Raw genomic sequence first — 10796 nt, forward strand, 5'->3', positions numbered from 1 at the left:
TGGTCACGGTTAAAGGAGATGTATTTGTATCCCCTATGGTTAAAAACAGGGCTTCTATTTATACTGTAACAAAAAGTTGAACATGCTTTGTACTTTCTATAATTTGTCTTCATGCTCCTCCTCTTAAATGCTTCAAAATATATTCATTGTCACAAAGCGGTAGGTGCTTAATTTACTGCTACAGTCTAGAGACTGAATCATATATGCCAGGAATGCAATCTTTCCTAACCCTGCCATAGAAGCAACCCACTTGCAGTGGACGAAGCAGACAAGTGCAGGTAGGAAAAACAAATATCAATTTTACTAACTCTAACATGCAAAACATTTACAGATTTTTTGTTTTTGATATTGGAGTAAAAACGGTATTTTTTTAAAATATAGATTGATAGGATGTTATTTTTAAATGTGAAATCATTTAATTAGATAAACAAAAATTAGACCGCACTGTACCGTCCGATTTGTAAGGATATAAAAATTGGTTTGAGAGATTTGTGAAATCAGATCGAAAAATTTGTGAAAGTACAGAAATGGGATCGAGAGATTTATATTAAAAAAATTAAAAAATTTAAAGTATAGAAATCGAACCCTACTATTTGTCTATCTTTCGCACTTTTAAAATATAACAAAAATTATAATATTAAAGTATATCACTACTTTTACTTCCATATAAAAAAAAAAAGTATCAAACATTTATTGTTTATAATTTGTAACATGGATTATAATTTCCATTAGTGAAGAATAAAATGAGCATACTTCATTTCTTCTTTAAGAATTGGATTAAAAACTCATAATTATAATAAAAATTTACATATAATTTTTATATATAATTAATAGTTGATGATAAAAAATAATTATAATTAAAATTTATTAAATAATTTAATAAATTTAACTAAATTATTATTTAATAATACCATTATCAATTTTATAATTAACTTCACACACACAAAAACAACTAAATATGGATTTTTACTAGTAATTATTATTTGACAAAAAATTACTTAGCAGACAATTATGTATATTCTCATATAATTCCTCAAATGCAAAGGGCTCAGGTTGGGATTTGGGACAAGGCAGCTCTAATTAACTCTGATATCCTATAATTGGGTCCTACAATTGACCTTGACTTCAAATATTTACACCCAAATTTCATCATCTCCAAAAGTCCAAACACTAATCAAGGAAGGTACATGAAATTATGACTTGCTAATAATTACTAATAGTACTATAATCTGACACTAAAAGTGGTGGCACCGCCCATAACCACCGCAACCGCCATTGCAGTTTGGGCATAACTAGAGAAAGATGAAGCATTCCAATGACACAAGAGGGTTTTCCAGAGACTCATTATTAGCTGAAGATGACCACTTTCCCTCCTCCATGGCCGGATTATCCATTTTCCGGTCACCACTCTCAACTGCCGGTGCAGGGGCCTGCCTCACCCTTGCAGGGGACTGATTTGTTCCTCTCCTCTTAGATGGGCTCCGACCCACGACAGATCTAGTTGCTCCGTTGTCGGTTCGGGTTGCCGGAGACCTAGAACGCCGGCAGGAATTCTCGCCGGCGTCACGGCGGTGAGTCTGGTTCCTCGATAATCCGTTCCCCATTTGGTCCTTGCTCTGAACAAGCCTCACCGACCCACCATTCCTCCTCGCCGGAGACTGCTCCGACCTCCTGACCGGAGACTTCCCGACCGTCCTGGCGGCGAAGTCACCGGAAAAGGAACGATTTTTCTGCGTTCTGGCGGGTGATCTGTTTACTACCCTTTGGCGCGTTTCTTCTTCGTTGAAGGTTGTGGTGGAGACACTCTCGCTCAAGCTGCAAACTTCCTCAGTGAGTTGGGAGATCTCTTGGGGTTTGGTGGTGGCCATTGTTGCAAATAATGCATCAGCATCGTCGTCGTCGTAATTCTTGATCTCTGTATGGAAGGCTTTGGGCTTGTGGGGTTGTTGGGGTTGGAATTTGGAGAAGGTTGGTGGTGGGTTCCATTTGGGTGTCTCTGAGAGGACTTCTTTGACGGTCTCTTCGTCAATGAGAGGAGGTGGTGGTGCTCGGGAAATGGTGGATCTTGGTGGTTGTGAGTGTGAAGATCTGTTAGTTTCTGTACTGACACAGCAACCCATAGCTAATGAAGTTGGTGGTTGTTTGGGATTATGAAGAAGAAATGAGAGACATGAAGGTTGATAGAGTGTGGATGGGTTGTGACCAAAATGGTAGATTTTGATTACAACAGAGTTGGAGTTGGAAAGGTTCAAGGATATCCCATTTATTGTAAGATCTCCAACAGTCACGCAAGCACTTCGGTGCCTACACAACTTAACATTTAATACTGAGAGTAAAATTTCTTCCCCCTCTCTCACCATTTATTTGATAGAAATTGTATTTTTTTAGGGCAGAATAGATTCTCTCCATTGTTAAAAAAAATTAAAAATATAAAATATGATTTTTAATTTTTTATTATTTTTTATATTTATTATCTCATTTAAAAAATTAATAATAAAAAATTATATTTTATTTTTTAATTATTAAAAAATTAAAAAAATTCATTTTTTTTAACAATTATAAAAATATAAATCAATTTTATTTATTTTTTTATTTATTCAATTTAATTCTTACAATCGATTAACAGCATGTCACACATTGATATGTCAGATAACATGTTTACTCTAATATACGAACAAATCCTTTCATTAATCTTTTAATAGTCCAACGTGATTTTTCCTTCATTTTTTTTATTCTCTTTCTGTCGCCACCTCCTCCCTCTTCAACTCCTTATTCTTTACCAATACTCTTAATTTGCTTCAGTTTTTCTCTGAAATCATCATTACCGTACTCACATTCTTCTTCATTCTTATCGCAATTTGTTTATATTACAAAAGAGACAGCTACAATACAATACTTAACATATCAACATGTGACTTACTGTCAACTGATTGTAAGAATTGAATTAAATAAATATGAGAGTGAATAAAAATCGATTTATAATTTTATAATTATTAGAGAATATAATGTCTATTGGCATCAAACTAATTCACAAAATATATTTTTTTTTATTTGTTAAAAAATTTTCGGTCGGTCTCGCCCCTTTTATCGCTTCTTACTAAAGTAACATGTACGCCTAAACAAAACAAAGAAAGAAAATTTTGAGGCCCATGTGGCCTAACACTATAACTAAATTGTTGACTGTCGTTAGACAATTTTTCTTTTTAAATTAGGTTTAACAGTTATCAATATATATAAAGAAAAAGTTAGACAAACTTTAATTATAGTTTATGTTTGGCACAAATTAATTTTCAGAAGAAGTATAGTTTGATGTATGTTCAGGAATAGTAGTTTTCAACATTAATCTTTTGTTTATTGTACTTTTTTTATGGACCCCATCCCGCCATTACAAGGTAAAAAATAAAAAATACAATGTGGATGAAGAATAGTTCTTTATCTTTTACTATGTCAGAAGCTTCGAACTTTCACTTACCATATTATAGAAGGGAATTTTTCTTTTGGTGAAAAGTAAATTTTATTGAAGAGACAAGTTTTTAATTAAAAAATAATTTCCACTCTTTATTAAAACTCCATTTTCTATGGTAATATATTATCCATTAGAAAAAACTATTAAAAGTACCCATAAAATTTACGAACGTTGATAAAAATATCCATAAATTAAGGAAATTAACGATGTACCTAGGGAAGATGAGTGCCATATGACAAAAGTATCTAAATCCTAATTTTTTGTTGATTTTTTTAATAAAATTTTTAAACTATTCTCACCCTCAACCTCAACTCACTTTTTTAATCTTCCATAACTCAACATGCACCTTTAAAACTTGTCATGGAGTCCAAAACTACTCCTACAACAGATGAAATGAACCTTTTATGGTGAAAATTTTGGATAATAACACCGAAATTAACAAAAGAATCAATCAATACCGATGAAAAATCAGAGAAAGAATCATAAAGGAACAATTTTAATCGTTTCATTTGTTTTTTCCTTTTTTTTCTTAATTTGAGGGCTTTCTTTGTGTGAATGGATTGGCAAAAAAAAAATAAAAAAGAGCTCATCATACTAAATTTATTTGTTAGGAATCGGTCGAAATCCTCTACCACCACCACCACTATTGATTTTGGCCTGGTCTATTGTAGGAGTAGTTTTGGATTCCATGACAAAGGTTTTAAAGGTACAAATTGAGTTATGAAAGGTTGAAAAAGTGAGTTGAGGTTGAGAGTGATGATAGTTTGAAAATTTTATTAAAAAATTTAAGATTTAGATACTTTTCTCATACGAAATCCATCTTCTACGGATACATCATTAATTTTTTTAATTTATGAGTATTTTTATAAGCGTTTGTAAATTTTATGGATACTTTTGATAGTTTTTGCTATCCATTATAAACTGGACATACTTTCGAATTATTGGATATTTTGTTTATTAGAATATAAACCCAGGTTATAGCAGCAACTAAACTAACATAAGAAGGTTGATGGAGTGAGTATTTGAAAACTAAGTGTTAAAAGCGCATTATTAATGGACATGTGGCATTGCAAGAGTGAACAATAAAAACATAGCGGACAGAGTTGAAAGTAGGTGATATGTAGTCATTGTCTTTGTCTTTGAAGGCATCAATGAGAGAGGCAGAGGTGAGAGGCCCCTACTCATAACTCATAACTCGTTAGTGTCTGCAATTCCTTTGCTGTAATCATTCTTTCTTTTTTGGCCTCACATTGTCATTCATGGATCACCTCTTAAGGCTGAAAAAATAGAAAATGATGGACAAATTATATATATTTCTTCTTGTGAATAAGGTAAGAAGTGAGCCAAGTTAACTCAAATCAATTTAAACTCCACTCGTTAATAGCTCGATAAGTTGAATGAGCTTATGAGTTGAACTTAAATCTAAAATTGAGCTCATAAAATAAATTAGCCGAGTTTAAGTTTGAATAAGCTCAGCTCATTAGTTCATGAGCTGGTTTGAATATATATATATTAAATTATTAGTACACATATATTTAATATTCTTATTTAAAATTTTATAATTATTTTTTATATAATTTTGATATAGGATATAAATAAAAAATTTATAATTAATAGATACAACACAACATATAAAATTAGTATTTTTTAATATATATAAGTTAGAATTTATTAATATAGAATTATAGATTATGTTCCTGTTATTTAAGATAGTTCGTGAGCTCGAATCGGCTCATGATCTTTCAATGAGCCAAATTTAAACTTAAGAAATGAGTTCAATTATTAATGAGTTAAGCCGTGAGTCAAACTCAACTTTCGTGAGTCAAGTTTGAGTTTGGTATAACTCGACTCACTTCTAACCCTACTCGTGAGTGTATAAGACCGATCATAAATTTTATAGATTCAGCCAAAGGTAGATAATTTTTTTATATAGCTACTTAATTTAAGTGTTAGAAATATAATTATTAACATTATCTTTTTTTATTAATTTAAACTTTTGGAATGAATAATTTTATAATATAGTATTAATTCTATATCCAAAAGATTAAGAGTTTGATTTTTAATAAATTCTAAAAATAAAAAAATAATATAAAACAAATAAAAAAAGACATGTACAAATATAAGCAAACCTAATTCATATATTGTTGTTGTACAATATAATTTTTTTTTTAAAGAAGTCAGAGGATAATTGTAGCTGAACACGTGGAACGAAAATTTAAATGATTTTAAATTTTATTTAATTCATATTATTTTATAGTTTATATCACTTTATATATTATAATTATATATTTAATATTCCTTTTTTTTGTGTGTTTTAAGTTATTAGAGATAATCAATTCTTTGAGTTCAGATTTCGATAGAAAGGAAGTTCGTTATGAAATCTGTCGTATACATATAGGTATAATTGCACCCGAAACATAACACTTAAGAAAGCTAAGTAACTACCTCTTGTATTATACTATTATATATACTTTAGTTTTGAAAACTCCAAATTAACATTTGTGATGAAGAAACATTATTAAAATAATCAATTACAAAATTATTAACATGATTTTCAATAAACATGTATTAATTAATAATTTTGTGATGCAGGTTTTAATTGGGCCGAAAATAAATAAAGTGCAGCAGCCCAAAATAAAAAAACTTGCAATCAGCCTTATTTAATGTTTCCCACATTATGGCTGAATGGCTATAATAGAAGTTGGGCCAGAATAAATCTTGTTACTATAAGCCCAAAGAAAACTTTCCTTTTTGTTCAATGCTTGATCCAAAAAATTCATCAGGAAAGCAAATGTTATTAATTGGGCCAGATTAAATTTTATTGCTACCAAGCTTAACATTAATTTTGATGAATATTTCCAAGCTTGGTCCGAAACCAAATTAAAAAGAAAGCAAATTAGCTGCATGTTTTCCAACGGATTCCATTTCTTGTTAAGGATGGATTTCAAAACTTAATATGCTAGCATTGGAAACATGAGAGAGAACTTGACTTTGATTTGATGGAAATCATTATGATCAATGCAGCACGCCACTCAAAGCAAGGGAAGTAAAAGCAATCCAGCAATTTGTTTCATTTCAATTAATTGCTTTTACTTTAACTTCACATTCTCTCTCATCTCTTTCCTTCTTCTCCTTCGGTTATTGTCCAGAAAACAATGGAAGCTAAGCTCGGCTACCAAAAGGAAGAAGAAGCTACTTGCATCAAGACCATCAAGCTAATGATGGCAATAAAACATAACAAAAGAAAAGTATGCTGTGTCTGAGATTATCACCAAAAAGTTGTAAGATTTGGTGAGGTAATCTCGGATCCTTCATACTCAAAAAAAAAGAAAGAGATTCGGCCAGCAAGGAGGAGATTCTTGGAGGCATGACTTGTCTCTGATTCTGCTCAACCACCACAGGAAGTAGCTAGAGTGGCGAAGTGATGGAAGAGGCAGAGATTGGAGCAGATGAAGTCATCATCATCATGAAGTATCAAGGGCCAGAAATCCATCTTGGAGAGCAAGCCAAGGATGGAGCGCCCGGATTGATGAAGTGTGATGACCAAGGAAGAACTAGAGGTGCTTGCATGTTGGATTTTGCACGAGTTACCTCTTCTCTCTGTGTGGCCGAACCGGATCTGTTTTGAAGGAAAAGAAGCTAAGCTCGGTTTTGTGTTTCAACTGTGAAGGCTTCACTTCTCTATAAAAGGGGTGAACAGTCACGGTTTGATTCAAGGAAAGAAAGTGAGAGTGCAAGGCACAGAAGTCTCATAGCTACCTAAGCTTACAGATTTTCTTCTCCTTCAATGTATTCTGTTTTGTAATTTTTCTGTTTAATTTTGTCATGTCTTGAGTCTCATGGAAAAAGACAAACAGTGAGGTTTGTAAGAAAAAGCCATAGAGCGGAAAAAGGCAGAGAGTGCAAAATTAAAATAAAAAGCCATAGATGTTTTAGAGTTCCTTTGTTCATCTATGTTGTGTTTCATGATTCTGTGGGAATCCCCTTGTAAGTTGGGTTAGCACTTTACAATTTGTAATCTGGATGATTATAGTGAAATTTCATCATTGTTGTGATGGAGACTGGATGTAGGCTGCATTGCACTTAGCAGCTGAACCAGGATATATTTGGGTGTAATCTTCTTTCTCTCTCTCTACTTCTTCATTTCTGTTTCTGCTGGACAGGAGATAAAATAAAAAATGTCTCGTGCCAAGTGACGAGACAAAAGTAAAAAGTCTCGTGGCTAGGGACGAGACAAAAACAGAAAAGTCTCTTCAAAAACCAGAAAGTATAATCAAGAAAAAGGGGGCTAAGATTCAACCCCCCCTTCTCTTAGCCATTGAAACCATCAATTGGTATCAGAGTTTGGTCTCAAAGAGATCAAGCTTTGCAGCTTGGAGAAAAGATCCTCATGACAGAAAGCAGTGGCTCAAATCTGGTATCATACAATCTCACAGAAGGACAATCAAGCAACAGACCGCCTCATTTCAATGGGAAAAACTATACCTATTGGAAGGAGAGAATGAAGATCTTTGTGCAAGCAGTAGACTACGGGCTTTGGAAGATCATCCTAGAAGGACCACAATTTTCTACTAACACTAGTGCTGAAGGAGTAGTCACTTTTAAACCAGAAGCAAGATGGACAGAGGAAGATAGGAAGAAAGTGGAGCTAAATGTCAAGGCCATAAATCTACTCAACTGTGCTATCAGCTTCGAGGAGTACTGACGGGTATCACGATGCACAATGGCAAAGGAAATCTGGGATAAATTACAAATCACTCATGAAGGAACCACCATTGTAAAGAAGACTCGAATAGACATGTTAAACAGGGAGTATGAAATGTTTACAATGAAGGAAGGAGAATCCATTGATGAACTGTTCAAACGGTTCAACACCATCACTGTTGGCTTGGATGCTATGGGAGTAACACATTCTGATTCTGTGCTTGTGAGAAGAGTGCTGAGATGTCTCACTAAAGAGTGGGAAACAAAAGCTTTAATTATTTCTGAGAGTAGTAATCTTGATTCCATGACACTTGATGATTTGAGAGGAAACCTTCTTGCTTTTGAAAACACTTATTTAAAAAAGGAGTCAAAAAAGAAAAGAATTGCATTTTCTTCTGTTACTAACCCTCTGGATGATGAATCCAGTGATAACTCATCTGAAAATGAATTTGTGTTGTTTGCCAAAAAATTCAGGAAAATGATGAAGTTCAAAGGCAAAGGCGGCAGCTCAAGAAAAATGAAGAAAGACCTTAGCAAAGTGACTTGTTTCAACTGCAAGAAAATGGGGCATTACAAATCTGATTGTCCCAAGTTAAAAAGGGAGGAGAAGAAAAAAGGAGGAAAGAAGAAGGGTCTGATGACATCATGGGAAGACTTAGAAAATGACTCGGACAGAGATAAAGAATCTGAGACTAAGTCACAGCCTTGTCTCATGGCAAATCATGTAGATCAGGTATTTTTTCAAAACCCTGACACTGAAGACCTTCATCTTATGATAGATCACCTTTCTAAAAAAATAAGATGTTTTCTGACTGATAATCAAGATCTTGAACAACAAATTTTCATTCTTAAAGCTAAAAATGATTTTCTCAAAGAAAAGCTAAGGGAGGCCGAAACTGCCTGTGAACTTGTGGAAGAAAATAAGCAGTTGAAAGCCCAACTTAGAAGTTGTGAAAGTGATCACTCGGTAGTTGCATATGTAAACTGTTTTAAAGAAAGTGAAGAGTTGCTGGAAAAGGTTAAAAATCTTGAAAATGACTTAGCTAAATTTGCTCAAAGTTCTGAAAATCTAAATCAAATTTTGGCTAGTCAAAAACCACTCTTTGATAAAGCTGGTTTGGGATTTTATAAATCTGATAAGAAACCTTCCTTTAAAGATAAAGCTTCTTCATCCAATGACACAAGGTTTCAAGATCCCACCTACTATAACAAAACAGCAACTCCAAGGTTTTGTAAATTGTATAACCGAAGTGGTCATTTTTCCGTTCAATGTTTCTTTGGTGAAAGAATGATTGGTGATAAAGTTTACAAGGTTGTTTTTTATTACAATAATTTGGGACATAAGAGATGGTTTAACGTGAAAGGATCCAAGAAAATTTGGATACCTAAGGTCACTTGAGCTTATTTTGTAGGTATGCTTAGCATCCAAAAGGAAAGAAAATATGTGGTATATGGACAGCGGATGCTCTAGGCATATGACCGGAAAGACAACCTTCTTCATAAAGTTTGATGAATATGATGGAGGACTTGTCACTTTCGGTGATGATGGAAAAGGAAAGATAGTGGCTGTTGGAAAAGTTGGTAAAAACTTTTCATCTTGTATAAATGGTGTTCTTCTTGTCAATGGTTTGAAGCATAATTTACTTAGTGTAAGTCAATTGTGTGATTTAGAATTTGAAGTAATTTTTAGAAAATTTGTGTGCTTGGTTGTTTGTGAAAAAATTGGGGATATTCTTTTTGAAGCTAAGAGATGCAACAATGTGTATGGATTAACTCTTGAGGACTTGAAAGAACAAAATGTAACATGTTTTACATCTCTTGAATCTAAAAAATGGCTATGGCATAGAAATTTGGGTCATGCTAGCATGTACCAAATTTCTAAGCTAGTGAAAAAAAATCTGGTTAGAAGAATTCCTAAAATTAAATTTGATAAGGATCTTACTTGTGATGCTTGTCAATTAGGCAAACAAGTAAAATCTTCTTTTAAACCAAAAGATGGAATTTCAACCAAAAGGCCATTAGAGATGTTACACATTGATCTTTTTGGTCCAACTAGAACACAAAGTCTAGGAGGTAAACACTATGGTTTGGTAGTGGTAGATGATTACTCTAGATTTGGTTGGGTACTTTTTCTTGCTCATAAAAATGATACTTTCCATGCTTTCTCAACCCTTTGCAAGAAAATTCAAAATGAAAAATATTTAAAAGTAGCTCATTTGAGAAGTGATCACGGAAAAGAATTTGAAAACCAAGATTTTGAAAAATTCTGTGATGACTTTGGAATTTCTCATAATTTTTCATGCCCTAGAACACCTCAACAAAATGGGATTGTTGAAAAAAGGAATAGAAGCCTTCAAGAAATGACTAGGGCTATGTTATGTGAAAATGAAGTTCTTAAATTTCTATGGGCTGAAGCTGTAAATACAGCATGTTATATTTTGAATAGAACAATAATTAGAAAAGGGTTGAAAAGAACTCCTTATGAGCTATGGAAAGGAACCCCTCCAAATCTTAAGTACTTTCATGTTTTTGGATGCAAATGTTTTGTGCTTAACAACAAAGAAAATCTTGGTAAGTTTGATCCAAAATCTTATGAAGGAATGTTTGTTAGATATTCCACCACTAG

The 10796-nt window shown here is 33.0% G+C and overlaps 1 protein-coding gene across 1 annotated transcript; it reads right to left on the minus strand.

Moving 5' to 3' along the window:
- Window positions 1-1037: 1037 nt before the first annotated feature.
- Window positions 1038-2268, minus strand: LOC130957653 (uncharacterized). Its single transcript, XM_057884503.1, has one exon. It carries the CDS (start codon window positions 2118-2120, stop codon window positions 1293-1295), a length of 828 nt encoding a protein of 275 aa, XP_057740486.1. The 5' UTR covers window positions 2121-2268; the 3' UTR covers window positions 1038-1292.
- Between the last annotated feature and the right edge of the window lie 8528 nt (window positions 2269-10796).

Source organism: Arachis stenosperma, chromosome 10, assembly GCF_014773155.1.
Source record: "Arachis stenosperma cultivar V10309 chromosome 10, arast.V10309.gnm1.PFL2, whole genome shotgun sequence".
NCBI classification, from domain to species: Eukaryota; Viridiplantae; Streptophyta; class Magnoliopsida; order Fabales; family Fabaceae; genus Arachis; species Arachis stenosperma.